Source organism: Pelodiscus sinensis, chromosome 16 (genome assembly GCF_049634645.1).
Source record: "Pelodiscus sinensis isolate JC-2024 chromosome 16, ASM4963464v1, whole genome shotgun sequence".
NCBI lineage: Eukaryota > Metazoa > Chordata > Testudines > Trionychidae > Pelodiscus > Pelodiscus sinensis.
The window spans coordinates 21,235,864-21,255,638 of record NC_134726.1 but is presented as its reverse complement, the minus strand read 5'-3'; the positions used below and the strand labels follow the sequence as shown (position 1 = coordinate 21,255,638).

Sequence of the window (19,775 nt, the reverse complement as noted above, 5' to 3'; positions counted from 1 at the left end):
GCTAGGCCTCGCTTCCGCTTCCGGGTCAGAGCCGGGCGAGCCGTTGGAGGGGGGGCGGGGAGGAGTTGCACGTGGGTCAGCAGCAGGTAAGAGGTTTTTTGGCGTGAGGGGCGAGGGGCCGGGGTGGGAAGCCGGCACTGGGGCGGGAGCGCGGGGCCGGATTCGGATTGCAGCCGATACACAGGTCGGCACTTCAGTAACCGGGCGCTTCTCAAGAGCCACAACTCGGCGGTTCCTAGAGGCGTCACCAAGACTGGGTCTCGCCGCAGCCCGCCCAGCCAGTGGCAGCGGCTGTAGCGCGTGTGCATGTAGGCTCCGGGCTCTCTAACCCTCCGCGACCGCCCGCTTTGGAGGAGCGAGTTCCTGCTTGTGTTAGCGCTTCCTGGCAGCTGTTTAGTGCTAGCGGGAAGGCCAATAGCCCATTCCCTAGCCCCGAAGTGCATGTCACATTTCTGTAGTAGCATTCCCACCAATTCAACAGTCAACTTGTGGAACTCCTTGCCAGAGGATGTTGTGAGGACCAGGACTTTAAGAGGGTTTAAAAAAAGAACTAGATAAATTCATGGAGCTGTCAGTGGCTATTAGCCAGGTAGGAATGGTGGCCTGATGGATGACAGGAAAGGGATCATGTGGTGATTACTAGGGATGTAATAATATAGTTGATTAACCCAGGGGTGGCCAACCCACAGCTCGTGAGGTGCACGTGGCTCTTCACCCCTGAAAGTGCGGCTTATGAAGCCGCCCCTCGCACCCTGTGCTCCCCGGGTGGAGGGGAATCATCTGGCATGGAAAAATGGTACCAACAAGATGGCGGTGGCTGATGGGAGCCTGATGTGGCCAAAAAGCCTGCCTGCAGTTTTTAAAGGGGCCTAACCTAGTATGGCCTTTCTTATGTTCTTAAACCCTGCATTGATTTGATTTCATTAACATTAGTTTACCTACATTTTTCTCTCTGCCCCAGAGCCCTCTTGGTTAGGTCTCAGTTGCAGCAGCAGATGGGAGTTCTGGACTTGTGCTGACAGGTAGAGCTGGTTGCAAACTGACAGAGTACAGATCCCTATGCAAATGTCTTCTGCATCTGCGGTTTTGAGGGATTTGTGTGCTTTGGGGAGGCCAACATACCTGCTGGCTTTGTTGAGGATTCACATGTATGTCTCTGATAGGATAATGTGGAGGACAACTAGCAAATGAGGGTTTCCTATCCCTTGCTTGAGAAATACCCATTTTGGTGAGGATATAGCCCAAAGTTTTATTTTTGTAAAGAAGTACCCACTTTGATAAATGAAGAACACTGACATAGCTACCAGTTCTGCAGTTTTGGCTATATTTAGAGTATAACTATTTGGCTGCATATTTTGGGCCTGCTCAGGCAGGATAGCTGCCTCTAAGGAGAAAGGGGAAAAATACTAGGAATTCATTTGATGCTGCAGTCTGTGGAAGTCACCTGAGCATGCTAAATTCCATCACATGACTTGCCTCCTTACTGCTTTGGCTGGTGGCAGAGTTTAGAATTACACATGTCAGTACTATGGAAACAATTTTAATATCTCTGAAAGAGGGACAGCTGATGGGATAATAAGATTCAACCATCCCACTTTATTCCCTTTAGATGTTATTCCCTTTAGATGTTATTTTTCAGAACTGAAGTTGGAACAGTGTAATCTTCCATGCCTTGCTCACATTATAGTGCTTGCTATAGTGCCATTAGCAAGAGAGGGGGGCTAAATTGAATGTGATTATAGTCAACTAGCTCTTTTTGGTGACTATCATTCTGTCAGTGCCCTATGATAGACAGCCGGGGGTAGAGAGTAGGGATGTGAATGTTTAATTGGGTGAAGCTTACTGGTTAAGATTAAGTGGTGGATGCTGGAGCAGCTCTCTGTGCCATGGGTGTGGGGGAAGGGATGCCATTGACAGGGGATGCTCCTATTGTCTGTGGCTGTTCTCCCCCTTCCCCCCCCCGCAGGCATGGGCTGCTCTGGTCGGGTTGGAGTAGTCCCTGCCTGTGGTAGGGGTCACCCACTTCCCGTTTAATCAATTAAATAATATGCTTGACAAGTTAACCAATATGTTTAACCGGTTAACCAATTAAACAGGATTTTTCATCCCTAGTGGTAGCAAAGGAAATAGTATTCCCACTAGGGCTATGTCTACCCTGGCGGGTTGTTGCACCAGAAGTATGCAAATGAGGCTAAGGGTGGAATATCATTTGCATAGCGGCATTGCGCAAGAGGGTTTTTCTTGCGCAAGAAGGGGCAGTGTAGACAGCTCTTTCTAGCGGAAGAGCCTCTTCCACAAAAATGGTGGCTCATTAGGTATGCAAATGAGTCTCAGCGATAATCCATGCTTAGCCTCATTTGCATACTTCTGGCGCAACAACCCACCAGTGAAGACATAGCCTAGGGATGTAAGAGTTAACTGATAAGCATCAATTTATCAGTTTCTGTTCTGGTTAAACTCTGCCCTGCAGGTGCAGCTTTCTTATAGAATAAGCTGGTTCCTGGTGTGCACCAGAGCTGTGCTGTGGGCTCTGCAGCATAAGCCTTATATTGCAGAGCCAACAGCATGGGGCACCCCATCACCATCCTTCCCTCCCTAGTCCCACCCAGCCATACATCCCCAAAAGTACTAGGATTTTTGATGGTTACATGGTTTCTGTTTTTAAAGCTTTTTTAATGTTCTTAATTCCCACCTGCTCTAATCAGAGTGTTCAGACACTGCGTGTAGTCCAGACTTACATATAAAACTCACCTCAGGAAGTGGTTAACTAAATATAACCCCAGTTTTTCCCTCTCAGCTTGACTGTTGCAAGGACTCTTGTTGGACCTTCTTGGTTCATGTCCCTTCTTCTGTTGTGGTTGGAGATAATTGAATATGCACGGATTGCATGTACCTTTGTTGTTAGTGAGCACCTGACAATGGGATGTATCTGAAGATCCTTTTTTGCTCTGTGTAAGGCACAGAGTATGCCCTTCTATTACAGAAAGTTGTCTGTCATGGTTGGGTCAGCATAGCTCAGGACTTATCTTCACCACGTGGTAAATCAAGGCAGCAGCGATCGATCCAGCAGCGGTCAATTTAATCGCGTCTACTTAGATGTGATAAATCCATCTCCGAGAGCTCTCCCGTTGACGCCAGCGTTCCACCAGGATGAGAAGACTAGCTGGAGTTCATGGGAGAGCTGCCCCCCACCAGCTTTCCTGCACACTGTGGTAAGTATGTCAACTTCAGCTATTGCATAGCTCAGTGTTTCTCAACCAGTGGTATGAGTACCCTTACAGGTACTCAAGAGAAGTCTGGAGGGTACGTCAACTCAACTGAAATTTGGAGAAAACTTAATTTTTGTTTTAAGTTTTACAGCATTTTATTATTTTTATATTTTTTACACCCAAAATTTCATTGCCCACCCAGCTAAGATTAAGTTGTTTAAATAAATGTATTGCAATTGTAGAAAAAAAATTGTGTGCCTGAAAACTGTGGGTACTTATAATTTTTTTTTAAAGGGGTACTTTATTAAAAAAAAAAGGTTGAGAAACACTGGAGTAGCTGAAGTTTTGTAGGTTAGACAAGGCTTCTGAAAAAATCCCTATTGATATTGCTCTGGAAAAATCATACTGGTATCAGCAGGCTTTCTGTGTGTTTATAGCTAGCATAGTTCTGATCTGTGTGTGAACAGAGCTTTCATCTAGAGAAACAGCTGATGGGTTTAACCTGATAAGAAATGTTTATAGTCTGATCTTCAGAACTGTTTCTAGGATTTTTAGATTAGGAAAGGGAAATATGGGTTCTTAACATGTCAGAAAATCAGACCAGTAGGTTTTTTTTAATTAGCTCTCCATAATTTAAGTATAATTAACACTTTAAAAGAGTGTGAAGTACTAAGCGAAGAGCTCTGGGTTGCAATACTAAAGCTGTGTACTGACCTGGATTTTGTTTTTCAGAATGATAATAAATGAAGAGAGAGGCAATGTGGTTGAGGAAACAACAAAGAAAAAGAAAAAAGTGAAGAGCACTGGATGCCAAACTGTCATCAAAATTGAAGACGATCTCCAATCTGACACAGAAGCAAAAACTAAGGTGAAGAAGAAGAAATGCCTAACAGAAGCGGATTTAGTTGTGTTAAAGCTTAGTAAAAAGGAAAAGGAAGTCAGCTCCAAATTACAGAAAAGAGCGTGTTCTGATAACCCCATGAGCATAGAAAGTGATTCAGAGTCTGAACCAGTAAAAGAAATAAAGGAGAAATCTAAAGTTTTCAAAAATAAGTCAAAAAAAAGCCATGGTCTTTCCTTGTTACCATTGGAGAATAATCAAGACAGTGATCAGTACCTTCCAAAGAAATGCACAACTCAGTCTCAGGAAAATACAGTCATTGGTAAAAAACACAGAGAGAATATCACCCTTAATTTTGAAGGTGACAGTGAAGTAACCAAGAAGAAAAAGAAGAAAAAAAAGAAAGAGGAGGGAGATGTTTCTTCCTTAACGGTGATAGAAATTCAAGACAGTGATCCTGACATTTCTAATAAAAGTCTTAAAAAAATAAATAAAACCACTTTACAGGCAAAAACACTTGCTGGTAAAAAACACAGAAAGGATTCAGACGAAAATGATATAATGAAGAAGGAAAAAAAGAAAAACAAACATGACTCCTTAACACTAGCAGGTAATCAGGGAAACAATCAGAGTGTTTCTGATGAGAATCTTTCAACAAGTGACTTACGAAAGTTTCAGGAAACCAATTCCCAAGAAAACACATTCATAAGAAAAAAACAAAAAAAGAATATTGTCCAGAACGTTGAAAGTGACATAGAAGTAACTAAGAGGAAAAAGAAAAGAAAAGATTTTACCTCCTTGACATGTGAGGATAATCAGGACCCTAGTCATAGAGTTTCTAATAAAAGTCTTCCTAAAAAACAAGAAGCCAATGAAAAAGAATTTGTTGGTAAAAAACACAGAGAGAATTTTGAAGATGTCTGTAAAGTAACCAAGAAGAAAAAGAAAATGATGCAGAAGGAAGAGGAGGATGTAATGGAGTCTGTAAAACTCATGGATGAAGATGGGAAAATATCTAAAGATGAAAAGATCACACCAATTAAAAATAATAAAAAGAAAAAGAAATCCAAACCAATGGAAGACCTTGCAGTAGATAATGTAAATGGGGACCTTTGTGAAAATAATGTACACTGTGACAATAAGAGTAAGAAAAGAAATAAACAGGGAGCACAGGAATATGCTGAAGAGCCAAGACTGAAAAAGAAAAAGGTCACAAAAACAGAAAATGAGGCAATGGTAAGCTCTAAATATAATCATTTTTCCATCTTCCCACTGAGAAACTCAAAGCTTTTCATGTACACGTGAAGAGTCCAATCTTGCAAGCTGTTCCAGATGAATGTACTGTGCATGGCCACATTTACATCATTGGGGCTGGCTCAGGCTGAGGAACAGCCTGCAGGATCATAGTTGAATGATTTAAGCCTCTCAACAGTCCTGAGAGTCAAAGAAGAATTTTTAATGCCTATTGCAATAGCCATTTAGTGCTTTGATTATAAAAACGTAAAGTGCAGAAAATTACTTAAGTCACCATCCAGAGGAGTTGACACACAACCAAAAGCTGTGTGTGCTCTGAACTCTCATGTCCATTTCACTGTTGATCTTGTGATAGCAATAGTAGCAGCACTGATGTAGAGTGAGGTACCAGTCTTTATCACTGTGCCATCTACACTTGTGTCTACATGATATGATGGTAAAATGCTAGTGTCCACCAGCATCTTGTTTGTGCTGGGCATTTTTCCCCCCATAAGGTTTTCCTATTGTTGCTGTGGCTGGAGGATCTGCTTATACTAATGGTAGCAACTGTGGGAGAATTTTAAGAGGAAAAATACCTAATGTGGACAGGGCCTTCCCAAATGTGTGCAAGATCTCAAATATAGATCTCCAAACCCTGGTAGACCAAACGTTAGACAGGATGCAATCTAAATCAAAACTCACTTGTTAATTAAACACAATAAACCCTAAATCAAAATGATCCAATGAAAGCTAAATGAAATAAATGAGCATTTATGACCTAGATAAACAAAAACTGCATGGCTATATCTAAACTCGTGGCTTCTTGCATCAGAAGTATGCAAATGAGGCTAAGCGTGGAATATCGCCAAGCCTCATTTGCATACCTGATGAGCAGCCATTTTTGCAAAAGAGGCTCTCGTGCCAGAAGGAGCTGTCTACACTGCCCCTTCTTGCGCAACAAAAACCCTCTTGCACAACGCCGTTACGCCAATTATTTTCAGGAGGGCTTTTCTTGCGCAAGAAAGGGAAGTGTAGATAGTTCCTTCTGGTGCAAGAACCTCTTCTGCAAAAATGGTGGCTCATTAGGTATGCAAATGAGGCTCGACAATATTCCACGCTTACCCTCATTTGCATATTTCTGACGCAAGAAGCCGTGAGTGTAGACATAGCCCAGAAGTCTGTGATCTGATTGACTATTTTTTATGGAAACCCCATTAGAGATTTTTAAAACTGTGGTGCCAGTTGAATAGCCAAATGAACTTGCTGTGGGTGTAGAACATACGTGAACAAATGGTCTTTGGACTGGGATGAATGGAAACACTTATCTGGTATGCTTCTAAAAACAATCTTCAAGCATTTTAAAACAATTTTTTTCCTCCAAAGTTTTTCAAAATGTTCAACTCTTATTTAACAGTAACAATAGTGAGTGATCATTTTATCAGTTTGTCTCCTTACCCCATATAGGCATGGGGTTGAGAACCCCGAAGTCCACAGGAGCTGCATATGCTCACCATCTCTAAAACTCAGACCCTAGGTGACAATATTACTGTATGACACTGCCATCCCACAGAGCATTTATCTAAAGCTTTACAGAGTTTTACATACATTATGTCTTAATGACCCTGAAAAGTAATTACTACTCCAACTGCTTTACAGCAGGGAAAACTTAAGCACAGATAAGATACTGCATACCCACAGCCACGCTGTGAGTCAGTGGCAAAGCAGGGACTATAACTCATTGACTCCTTAGTTTGTGCTGTAACCGCTAATTCTCATTACACCACTTAAACCTGCAAAACTGGCATCCTTCCTGGCGCAGGGTTAGCTCTGCCACTGTGTAGTTAATGCTCAGCATGCTCCAACAATTTTGGGGAGAGCAGCAGAGTTACTTCCCCAGATTTTTTTTAAACATTGTCTATATGTTAGATAGGGATGTTAAAATTAATCATCTACTAATCGAATAGTCGATAAGGGGCTTCCACTTTGAAATGTATCAAAACCCCTCACCCCCTGGGTGTTGCTACATTTCAAAGGCGGAAGTGCCATGCCATGTTCCACCTTTGAAATGTACAAAAGCCCCAATAGGGGCTCTTGTGCATTTCAAAGATTGAAGCGCTGCCTGGGGCCGGCCCTAGGCTCCAAGAAATGTACAAGAGCCCCAGCGGAGACTCATGTGCATTTCTGGACTCTTGTACATTTCAAAGATGGAATGCCACCGCTGCCTCCCTGCCCCCCCCCCCCCCCCCCCCCATGGAGCTAGGGAGAACCAGCTTTTAAGCTGGCTCCCCCCAGCACCGTACACTCCCCCCTTTGCTGCCTCTTTCTGATAGAGGCAACAAGAATGGGGGAAGTGACTAATCGATTAGTTGCTTACATCCCTAATGCTAGATTCCTGATGGACTTTGGGGTTGCTTTGGACACTCCATTTAAATCACTTCTAAGACAAAAGCACACATTAGTGAACCTGGTGTATTCTGCTTTGGTGTATCCCCACATATAAATATATGTGTTCGGTGGAATCCTGCAGAGCCTTCTAAGGCTCAGTTCTTTTAATCATATGTAGAGTCTGGCATACAAGTGGAATCTTCAGCTTACGTGGCAGCATGAAAATGGGTTTTTGGGTTACATGGGTATGTGTGTGAGTACATGTACACGTACCATTGCTAGTAGGACAGTTGTGGCTATAGCCTTTTTCACTTTTTTTTTCCCCCTCCTTTTGACCTTTAGAAGGGTAGGATGGTTTTATTACTGTGATAAATTTTCTAATTAAATTGGCATTGTCCCAAAGAGACAGTTAGATGTTATTTGTGTTTATGCAGCTGCTCACACGTGTGCACAGGGAAGATAAGTCTTGCAGTGACAAATGCAGGAGCATGATGATACTGAAAAATGAAGATGGAAGGCACCGCAAAGAGCCTTCCAAACAACTGACGAAATGGGGGAGGGGGTCATGTTGTCTCTTACTATTCATGTTCTGTCCTTTACCTGAAAGAAATTTCTCAAAGTTTAAAAATCAGGGTAGTGCTGATTTGAAGAAATTTGGTTATTGTTACACTGCTGTTATAGATGATGGTGGTGTTTGCTTGTTCCTTGTATAACTGCATTATAATTCTGAACCAGCTTCTAATCTCTAATGCATGTCACACACCACTGCATCTCTCAGAAAATCCACTGCTTTGCTTGTGCAGCAAGCCCCATAGCAAATTTTTTGAAGACTGTACACAGCCATAATCAAGTTGTAACTAAGAATATTAAGGAACGAATATTTTGCTAATCATGTAGTCGATACTGCTTGTATCAATTACACACTTATTCAGTAAGGGGAGGCAGTCTGCAGAGCCGCAACAGGTATCTCCCAGAGCTTGCACGAGCAGGGACTGAGTGGCTTGGGGACCTCTGTGGCACTGCATTGTAAATGTAGGAAGAGCGTGGCACCTCTTACATTTCAAATGCAGAGGCGCAGCAGTCCTGGACTGCTCAGTCCTGGCTCATGCTGGCTGCAGCGGCCCAGGCCGGCTGTTGGCAAGTGCTGCTCTGGCAGCAGCCCCTGGCTATGGCCAGCACTGGCCGCCATGAAGAGAGGCTGCCCTGGCCACCGCGGATAGGGGTACTTTGCAACAGCAGTCCCTGTCTGCGGTGGAACCCAGCTCCCCACTGGGACCCTGTGGACAGGGGCTGCTGCCAGAGCAGCCTCCCCCACTCGCTCCCACAGGCAGCGGGGGTGGGGGAAGGCGAGCAGTCGTCTACTTCAATTGACTACCCAGTAAGCTTAGGGTTATTGGGTAATCGAGTACTCGCTTACATCCCTAGTTGTAACTGAGGGCTTATCTAGACTACACTAAAGTGGCGAAAGTGGATATACAAATTCCACGGGAATTTGCGTATCTTCTTCCAATTTCACTTTTGAAAGCAGAGCTTTTGAAAGTGAAAGTAGTTTAGATGCAGCTTTTTTTGGCAACCCTCCCCCCTGGTTGAAAAACCACTCTTCCTCAAAAAATGAGGTTTATGCGGTTTTTCGACAAAAAGGGGGGGAGGGTGCCTAAAAAGTGAACTACTTTCACTTTCCAAAGCAGATATGCAAATTCCAGCGGAGTTTGCATAGCCTCTTTCAACACTTTAGTGTAGTCTAGATAAGCCTTGAGATTTATATTTGCTTCCCCGAATGTACTTACTTATAACAAATTTGGCTTGCTTGGCAACAAGTCTTTACTAATGTTAGTTTTTATTCAGTGTCTGTGTGCAATATGAAACACCATTTTGGATTTATAGCGGATATTCCAGCTCCTTTATTGTCAGAGATTGAAACGTAGACCTCTAAAGTAGGGGTGGAGAACCTCAGGCTGGGGGCTGATGTAGCTCCTGGCTTGTCTAGATCCAGCCCCAGAGGCTTGGGGCTCCCCCCAGCATAGGGGGGCCCATGCTTGTGTTCCAGCTCCCTTGCTGGAGCACACAATGTACTAGCCTGGACCCCCTTACACTCTGGTATGCGAGAGCAGCCACATCATGGACGGTGAGGGTTTGAGGGGTTTTGGTTTTTTTGCTTCTCACTTGTGTACGGCCCCCTGACAGATTTTTTCCCCATGAGTTAGTGGCCTCCAACCCAAAAAAGATTCCCCACCCCAGCTCTAAACCCATATTTCTTGTGGAGTTGAGCCATCTCTAGTACTCCCTCCTTTTGAGGTTCTGACTGGACCAACCTTTAAAACACTGGTTTATTCCAGGTTGCTGGCCAAATGAATGCATGAAGAGGCAGGCATGTGTATAAGAGAGCACATGCCAGTGGTTACCAGGAGGGTTCAATCCTGTTCTGCTTGAATGAGTGTTGCTAGTGGTGTCAGTGAGAGAAGAATAGGGCCCTGAGGTGCCCCCAGTTCTTGTGTACATTTTAAACAGGACATAACTGATAACAAAACTTACCAAGAATACCAAAATTCTGGTCTTTATTGTATGCAGTGTAGCTGTAGTCTTGTTGGTCCCAAGATGAGGTTGTCTCTCTCACCAACAGAAGTTGGTCCAATAAAAGATATTCTCTGCCCTCCCCTACCCCAGCTTTTCTAACAGCATGCATGGTGTGTTTGTGCATTCAGGGGGCTTATGCATCTATCTCACAAAACAGCCCTCTTCCATTTTGCAGAAAAGATACCACAGCAGAACCTGCACTACCTACTGTATGTTAATGAGATTTCATGACACTGATGGATTCCAGTCACAATTTATAGCCCTGAGCAAAATAAGCCAAGACTATCCTGTGCTGAAGAGCTGTGTTTGCTGCTTTTAAATGATGTGCCCTACGCATGTCCTAATTCTGTGATATGCTAGTCACTCCCGGCTTCTATTATGTCCAGCAGAACCCTAGAGCAGAGGTGGGGAACCTTTTGTGGGGTGGGGGCTGCAGACAAATGAGAAGCAAGGGGGGGGACAAACCCGTATGGCCCCTGACTGAGAAGACAGACATTCCCCACATTCCCCTCACACACCAGAACCTGAAGGGGAGGAGGTAGGCTAGTAGATTTAGTGTTTTCCAGCCCTGTGGAGGAATGGCAGGGGCCTGGGACACCAGCCCAGGCTCCCTAATGCTGGGGGGAAGCCTTGAGCCTCAGGGAACGGATTCAGCCCTGGACCTTAGGTCCCCCACTTCACCCCTGCCCTAAATAAAAGCATGAGCCTGCTAAATTCACAATGGTCCGTAACCCACAATGGGTCAACCAGTCATTGTGAATTAGCCAGCATAAATACACACATTTCTCCTTTCTTTCCTGCCACCTACCCTTCAGACTAAAATCACTGCAGCTCTGTTTGCTGACCTTGGTTTGTTGCTGTCATTGCTATTTCCCCTATTGTTTTAAAGAAATCCAAAAAGACAGTACTAGGCCACATAGAAGCAAACTGGATACTAATTTTTAAGAGAATGAGTTCTTATTGTGGAAAGCATTTCTTTCTCCTGTTGGGATCAGATGTATTTGTGTGCATGCAAATTCAGCATATAAAAAGGTAGATACAGAAAACAAATTAAATTATCCGTGGGTTGGGCATTGAAAAAAATACATACGAACATAAGAACGGCTGTACTGGGTCAGACCACAGGTCCATCTAGCCCAGTATCCTGTCTGCTGACAGTGGCCAGCACCAGATGCCCCAGAGAGGGTGGACCGAAGACAATGATCAAGCGATTTGTCTCCTGCCATCCCTCTCCAGCCTCTGAAAAACAGAGGCCAGGGACACCATTTCTATCCCCTGGCTAATAGCCTTTTATGGACCTAACCTCCATGAAATTATCTAGCTTCTCTTTTGTTTTACAAAAACAAAAAACCCACAACAGAAGGAAATAGCAAGTTCTGTTGGCATAAGTCTCCCCAGCATTCTTTTGTTATTTCATGATTGAATTATTGTTTTAGTTTTCTCTAACTTTTTCTTCTGGCCGCCTTTTCTCAGTGAGTCAGACCATTGTGGCTCAGTTAATTTTCTACTGTCCTAACCTTTCCTCCTTATCCAATACATTGGCTGCCTGTTAATCTCATCTTTGTTACTGATTTTTCAAAGTTGTCCCTACAATGGAGCCTGCTTTCCTTAACCAGGAGGTTTCTATGCATTTTCCATGTTGGTTATGCTTGTATCACAGATTTCATACTGGTAACTCCTCACCCCCTTTTATTTGCAGATTCAAATAAATAAGTGATTTTTACCAAATGGTTTAATCTGAAATGCTTGCCTCTGCACCGCAGATTATTGTGGGTCTTTGCCCATGAAAGCTTATGCTCCAACACTTCAGTTAGTCTATAAGGTGCCACAGGATTCATCGCCGCTTTTGCAGATTCAGACTAACACGGCTACCCCTCGGATACTGTATGTTCCCCATCTCTCTACTAATCCCTCTTTTACAAGGGTTTCCAGTGTCCCTTATACTCTCTGAAAAATGGGTTTCTGTTGTGCAAAGCTTTGTCAGATGCATCTCTCCATTGTTGGAAATCTCTTCAAGGACAAGGACAGGCCCAGGTGTCACTTTTAGTTTAGAATGTGACTTTAAATAATTTTGCAATATTGCATTTGTCTGTTAGGCAGTGTTCTCTCACTTGTCACTGCCCCTGTGTAAATGGCAGTTAAATGAGTAGATATCAATATTTACATTCAGGTTTATATCTGTTTTGCAGGAATGTAAGGATGATGTAACAATTGTGAAGGAAACGAAAGGAAATTGCGATGAAATAAATATAGACAAGGTAGAGTATCACTTCCATATACTGTGTAGCTTTGTGTGAAGTCAGACCCTAGTAGCAGGTGTGTCTGCAAGCCACAGGAATATGTATATGCTGTTTGCAGATCAGAAATTGCATTGATTATTATTGTGTGCACTCATGCACAAGAGGACTGTTTACCAGATGGAATATGCTATATCTTCCATTGGCCAAGCACTAAAGCGAGGTAAAATCTGGAGCATGCTGCTGCTGTGGTTGCCAAACATTTTGAAATAGCTGATCAAATTTAATGCTCATTTGTCCATGTCTATCTGTGCTGGCAGTTTCAGTGTATTTGTTATCTGCAATGGACTTTATGCCAAGAAAATTCAACCCCAGTGGGAAGGATTAATGTGCTTGATAAGTACCAGAGTTAATGTTTTGCAGTTATTTGTAGAGCCCTGCACAGATACAAAACTTGTATCTGTATCAGTATCCACAAAAATGAACTATGGATAACCACACTGACATCCGCAGATGCAGATACCCATGGATATAAAGCAGATAGCTGCAGATTTGAAGGACTCTAGTTACTTGTAAGAAAACTAATGCTGGAAATCAATAATGACTTTATCTCTGTAATCGAGTGTGCAAAATGGGCTGAAATGCTAACTTACAAGTCAGGTTTTCGACTAATCGCCTTTTCTTGTGATCTCATTCTTATGCTGTGAATTCAGTTATCTTTTTATTTTTCTTCCTTTTAGGTTAGGCGGCAAGCTCTGCAAGAAGAGATTGATAGAGAATCTGGCAAAACGAAAGGTTTTACAAACAAAGTGGAATCTGTACGTATGTACCTAATGTATCTGATAACGTGTCCACAGCAACCCTCTTGAAATTGCACCACATCCTGCTCTGTATGCTAGTCAGATACACCACTTGGCATACAAGCCTCTCTTCTGATTGCAAATTTGAGGTCGTACTACAGAACAAATGAGTCCAATCCCAAGAGAGGCTGGGAGCGGACTAGCCAACTCCAATAGCAGTGGGGGTTGAACAGAGCTCTAATTCCCATTATTAGTCCTGAAAAGTAGCATTTTTCCTGCTCCCTCTGGAGAATTAGCCCAAATGAATTTGCTGCAAAATCATTTTCTATTTATTGTGGAATATAAATAACACTAACCCATGTATAGTTGTCACTGGGACTAGAATTAGCACACAGTTTTCCCTGTTAGAAATAGCAGGGAGCTAGTTCCAAATTACGGAGCAGCATCAAACACAGTCAGCTTGTTTTAAATCTCCATGATGACTTACTGACATACTTTGGTCATTCACAAGTGAGTGCTTGATTTGCATGTCAAGGGGCAGAAGTACTTCTTCTGGGATGGAGGTTTACTTGGCCAAAGGAATGGTGAAACTGGCATCCTTTTGAAAAGCTTGCTGTCTCCTAAAAACAAATAGTGTAACCTGGTACTTCAGGTAAAGTGTGAGAGTGGGAAGGCTGAAAGGGGAATAAAAAAAATATAGTGCATATGCCCCCTTGCCCTGAGTGTCAGGTTTTCACCTTCCGCTACTCACACCTACATCTCTGTATGGCTTGTCTTGGTTCTTTGCCTTTACATCTTTTGCTCCTTGACACATTCAGAGTGGAACATCTGCCAGTTGCTGTAATTGCTGGCCTTTAGCAGGGGCAGTAGGATTCAGAAAGGGGAGGGGGGCCTTATTAGTATTCCAGATTATTTCCGCTGTCTGTGAACTGCACCAGAAGACTTCCACAATTCTAGTAAAGTATGAACATACATGAATCAAATTACAGAAATCTATAAAATGTCCATTTTTGCATGGCTGGGGAAACTGGGAAGTGAACTCAGCTTTTATTTTGAGGTATGCCTTGAAAGAATGTACCTAACTGGCCCTGAAGTCATTCAGAAAACAACATGTTGGCAGGAAATCCCAATCCTTTGAGGCTGATCTCTCACTGGTTATTAGCACATAGCAGAATAGGAGCTATGAAGACTAATTAGTGAGCTTCACAAAGAACACGCCTGAAATGCTGCAGTAAAAACGATCTGTAGTAATTGCCAGCAGTTAACTTAAAAAATTACAGGGTTTGAAAAGGTGTAATTATTTCTGCATCTGTGCCGATATGTATCTCCACCTCCAGAAAGAATGGTTGTCACAGACTCTGGCTTACGGCAGCTATATGACAAAATTATGAACACTTTGACAAAAACTGAAATATCATGAGGTGGTTTGTATCCCGTTCAAAAGGAAACTCCTCAGTAAAGTGGATAGTCAGCTTTTAAAAGCAGAAGCCCTAATTTATGTTGAATTAAAAGGCTTTACACCCACTGGTTATGTATAATTTACAAAAGCCCTCTCTAGATTGCTGCACTGTTGTCACTACAGTTTGTACGGTGAAGAGCTGGGTATCATCTGGGCTCTTTTGTTGAAGATGGTGGTGTCAGATGAGTTCTAAGTATTGAGTTGGATGGATTGAGAACAAGCACATGAGCTGCATTTTGAATTCCAGTTTTCTGTTAGTTTAAGCCTAATCAGTGATGAACTAACATGTTGGTTCCAGTTAACTGTGGATCAGCCCCACTCTGAAAGAGGAAAATGGAAGTCAGTCATGACAGAAATAAAAGAGAATTAGTGACATTGTGACTCCCAAGCCACCCAGAGAGATTGTGTAAAGAAACTTACAGATAATAGAGAGTGTTCTTAAATAATAGGAAGGTGAGGAAATTTACTAACGTAACCTGTAATGTATCCATAAATACAAAGGGTTGAATTGTGCTTCTACACCAGGACAGCTCCAGACCAGAATCTGGCCTAAAGATATCCCCAAAATATGCCCCCCGAGACTGGTACACAAAAAAACTAAGTATAAAGATGACAACTCTGGCTGATGTAAAGCTCCATTGTTTGACACCCGTGAATGCTCCTGCCCCTGGAGCAGAACTCCTCCTCTCCTGTGTGTGTTAGCAGCTGAAGCATGAAAGGCTAGAGCTAAAGAATGACAGGCCATATGTTGGCAGCTCAAAAGGCAAGTTCTGAGTTGTGTGTGTTTTTATATGTTATGCATATACAGGACAGTTAGTGAGGGAAGAAATTAGTGCATAGAACCCACAGGCCATATTTGGATGTCTTCATAGTTAACTTTTTATTAGAAAAAGTTGCTGAGGTTGTTCTTTATTCCTCTGCATAAGGAAAATGAAAAGGGAGGGGACAGGTCTGAAACCTTTTCTAGAAAAGCAAAGCAGCCAACTCATTAGAATAACTAAAATGTGGCTAGAGAAGGTCTCTGGGAATTTAACAGAGAAGTGTCCAGATGGCAGAGAAGTTGTATGCCTAAAGATAAAAGGGAAAGAGGCACTGGAGACAAAACAGGAATGAATTTGGTGTTGACACTGCACATTCAGCTATATTAGTGTCCTGCTGGATGCAGTCTATTGTCACTGTGATCTTAAAATGGATCATGATGCACCTTTTGTTCCATCTGCAAACCATTTGACACAGCAACCCTCTTTTTATTGGTTGCCATGGGTTTGAAAGAGTCACTGAACATTCTTTGGCTTAGTTCTGAAGGGTCACTGGAGCATCAGTCCACAATATGGCAGACTGCACACCATTCCGTAATTGGGAAGTAAATGCTGTAATTGTACATACATGGCTTATACCTCTGCTTATATTTACTGCCATGAGGCAAAGCAAGGGTGCAGTGTTCTGAAACGAATTTGTGGTAATCTGTGCTGTATTATTTTTAGACAGGAATTTAAGTCATTGAAGCACTTGGGCTTCATCTAGTATTAAAATAAGTAATTTAGGCTGTGGCTTTTATTCCACCCTTTGGAAGCAATGAAAATAGTGGGTAGTGATTTTAGTGTGTAAAACATGGTGGTGATAATTTTAGTAATCTGCAACAGACTAAATCTCAAAGAGGAGGAGAACTGTGGAGTCAGTTCTGGGTACTAATTAGTGTCCAGCTGCTCTAATATTTAGTTGCACTTTGTTTCCTTCTCCTTTAGCTCATCATAGGCCAGATCATGCCCAGTGCTGTGTGGGGTTGAGGCTATTCAGCACCTACAGACTGAGGGTGTAAAAACTGCTGAATGCTAGAGCAGCAGCAAAGCCCTTTTTTACCACTTTATTAACTGAAGCAGTTATGATTGGCTATGCCAGAAAGACGAAACCACTCGAGCCTGCCCCTAGTTTAGATGTAGATGGGTTAAAAAATCAGTCACAAACACTGAACATTTTAAAAAGGAAATATAGTAAGTAGGTGCTGTTCATGGGATGCCTTTCTGTGCAATTCCTCTCTCTTCTTTGGGCAGCGTACATATCTTGTGCAAAGATGCCTAAAATATTTCCCCTTTGGTTGCTCCAAGACTGTTGTAAATTTTAGTGGCTGCAAAAGCCTCTGGGATTAGCTTAATGGTGGTGTTTGATAGTATGTAGAGAACAGAGCTGGGTGCATTTGGAGGTTGAAGATTACCCCTTTTCACACCTCACCTCTCTGCTGCAGAGAAGTTGCCCCCTTCTGAGCATCAGATGGTTGGTTACGTGGTTAGTGCAGTCAATTCCTCACATGTACTTCCCTGAAGCAGAGCATGGAGAATGCAGGGAGATGGGATCCAGAAGTTGGAAGAGAACAATTTGTACCTTGCCTTTAGGTGTGCTAGGACTCCAATACAGTTTTGGTGTCTGTGCCACAATCTTTATGGCCCACAGGTGGTTGCAACCCTTAATGCTGATACCATTTCATGTTCTGATCCTATGAATTAGTGAATAGAAATAGTTTCCTAATCATTTTGTTTCATTCAGCAGGATATAAAATTTGGCCAATGGAGTACAGCTACTTTTGAAAGCTCAGGCCAAAAAACAAAATTCCTTAAACTGATGGGCGGTTTTAAAAAGAATTCCACCTCAACCCAAGATCTTCTGGTAACCACAGAAAAATCAAACACGGCTCTGAACAGAAAAGGTGAGGAAACCTTAAAGCAAAACCTGCAAATGGAGTTTGAGAAAGCAATGAACTTGAAGCAACACAGAGGAATTGGCCTTGGATTCCAGCCCATTGCCAACAAAAAGGTGTACATAGACAAATACGCTATTAGATCTGTTAAATTTGACTGAATTTTGTGGCAGCAATGTGAGGGGATGAAAAACCATTCAAACTTGTCTAAATTTTTCTTTCTTGGAATGACACCAAGTTCAACAGCAAATAGTGATGTGACTCAATCTCAGGGCACATGGGACTAATTTCTAACAGCTGAATGACAAGTCCCAGTGTATCCTCAAAGCAGTGCCGATATGTTCTTTGCTAGTGAGGAGAAAATCTCCTTCAGCAAAGGTTTCAGACTTGCAGCTGTAGCCCATGGCAGTTTAAATTTTGTAAATATTTATTTGGACTCTGAAGACTGCAGAATGTTTTTAAAATATTGTTAAATACATTTTAGTGACTCGAGGGCAATATAATGGTTTCTTTCCTGTATTACAGTCTGTCCACATAAAATTCTCGTACAGTTTTCTGCAAGTGTGGTGCCAAATGGTCTTTAGCACTGAAAGAGACACAGGCTACTTTTTGTTTGAAAAATCTCATGTACTTTTTTTAAAATGGTCAATAGGGTTTTTTTTTTTTTCCTTTTCAAAAATGCTACAGCCTGAATCATTTATACTTCCCAAGCTCTCATGAGTAACATTTTATTTCAACATCAAAAGTTCAGTTAGTGACTCCATCTATAAGGCAGCTCTACCAATTAATCTTGGTCATAATTTGTATGCACCAGTTAAGCAGGGCTAGACATGGATAGTAACTTATGAGACACTGAACTACTCTTGATTTCTTCTACTCTCTTGCTAACAAACATTGTTCACGTTGGCTACGTCTAGACTGGCATGATTTTCCGCAAATGCTTTTAACGGAAAAGTTTTTCCGTTAAAAGCATTTGCGGGAAAGAGCGTCTAGATTGGCATGGACGCTTTTCCGCAAAAGCACTTTTTGTGGAAAAGCGTCCATGCCAATCTAGACGCGGTTTTGCACAAGAAAGCCCCGATCGCCATTTTCGCCATTGGGGCTTTTTTGCGCAAAACAGTTTTTAGCTCTCTACACTGGCCCTCTTGTGCAAAAACGTTTCCGGAAAAGGGCTTTTGCCCGAACGGGAACGTCAAAGCATTTGCGCAAGAAGCACTGATTTCGGACAGTAGAACGTCAGTGCTTTTGTGCAAAATCAAGCAGCCAGTGTAGACAGCTGGCAAGTTTTTGCGCAAAAGCAATTGCTTTTGCAGAAAAACTTGCCAGTCTAGACGCAGCCTGTGTGTATTTTGGTAGCTTTGTTTTAAAGGTGAAAGTCTGGTCCCAGTAAACTGGCAGAATTCCCAGTAGCTAGTGGGACCTAGTGTGGCCCAGACGATTTCTCAGAACTGCGCAACCCCACAAGGGACCTGCATGAATGAAATTCCTGTTTCTTAACCTTTGGATTAACTCCTACATGTAATGTTAGTCACATTTTCACTGGCTATATACCAGAGAGCAAAAACTGTATAAATGCAATTGTGTTACTCAATGTATGCATATTTGGAACTCCAGAGAGTCTGAATCAGAGAGGGTGGCATTGTCTCTCTGAAACTTGGGAAAACTGTATGTTAACTGGTTTAACATTTTCACTTAGTGTCCCGCCAATAGTTATTGGGATATGGGGGCAGGGAGGAGATGGGCTGATGTTGATAGCCTTGTTTGGTGAGGCGGCCTACTTCAGCCTCTGCGCAAGCTGCATGCACATTCCTCAATCTTTCCTTTGTTTTTAGCAGCTGTATTGTCATGAGATTTGTATATTTATGAAATCATTTTATTCTTTGTATCAAAATTTCATTTTACTGTAAGCCAGCCAATGGTTTTTGAGACTGCGTGTGTTCATTATTTCTCAATTAGATGTTTGTACTCACAACCCTCCACTCCACCTCTTCCCCAAACCCTGCCTCTCCCTTATTCCTTAACCCCTCCCCTGAGCAGCAAGGGGATTACAGGGACCTGGTGTGACAGCAGCAGAGGTCACACACCCGTTGGGTTGCGGGATGCGGAGTGGCCTGGCAGCCTGCTCTGTGCCGCACCACCCTCTCCACAGCAGGCTGGCAAAGGGCAGCACAGTGGGGCAGAGCAGGTTGCCCAGCCAGGTCCCTTGAACTCCAAGTCCCTCCCATCCATATGACAGTTAGGGCAGCCACTACAGGACCCCCAAAAGCACAGGGCCAAGGGCTTGTGCCCCAATTCGTCTGACGGACAATATAGCCCTCACTAACAGGATCAGAGTCCATGCAGGC

General features: G+C 42.8%; 1 protein-coding gene across 5 annotated transcripts; it reads left to right on the top strand.

Annotated features, from left to right (window-relative positions):
* Window positions 1-13: 13 nt before the first annotated feature.
* KNOP1 (lysine rich nucleolar protein 1) lies at window positions 14-19,356 on the top strand. 5 transcript variants are annotated; one of them, XM_075899406.1, is made up of 6 exons: window positions 17-86; window positions 2,984-3,212; window positions 3,942-5,286; window positions 12,432-12,500; window positions 13,220-13,297; window positions 17,280-19,356. In XM_075899406.1, the coding sequence occupies exons 3-6, from the start codon at window positions 3,943-3,945 to the stop codon at window positions 17,589-17,591; spliced, it is 1,803 nt and encodes a 600-aa protein (XP_075755521.1). In that variant the 5' UTR covers window positions 17-86; window positions 2,984-3,212; window position 3,942; the 3' UTR covers window positions 17,592-19,356. The 5 variants fall into 5 exon arrangements, with proteins under 5 accessions (XP_075755522.1, XP_075755521.1, XP_075755523.1 ...); XM_075899408.1 differs by having other exon boundaries at window positions 29-86; window positions 2,958-3,212; window positions 17,283-19,356; XM_075899404.1 differs by having other exon boundaries at window positions 29-86; window positions 2,958-3,212.
* The last annotated feature ends 419 nt before the right edge of the window (window positions 19,357-19,775 follow it).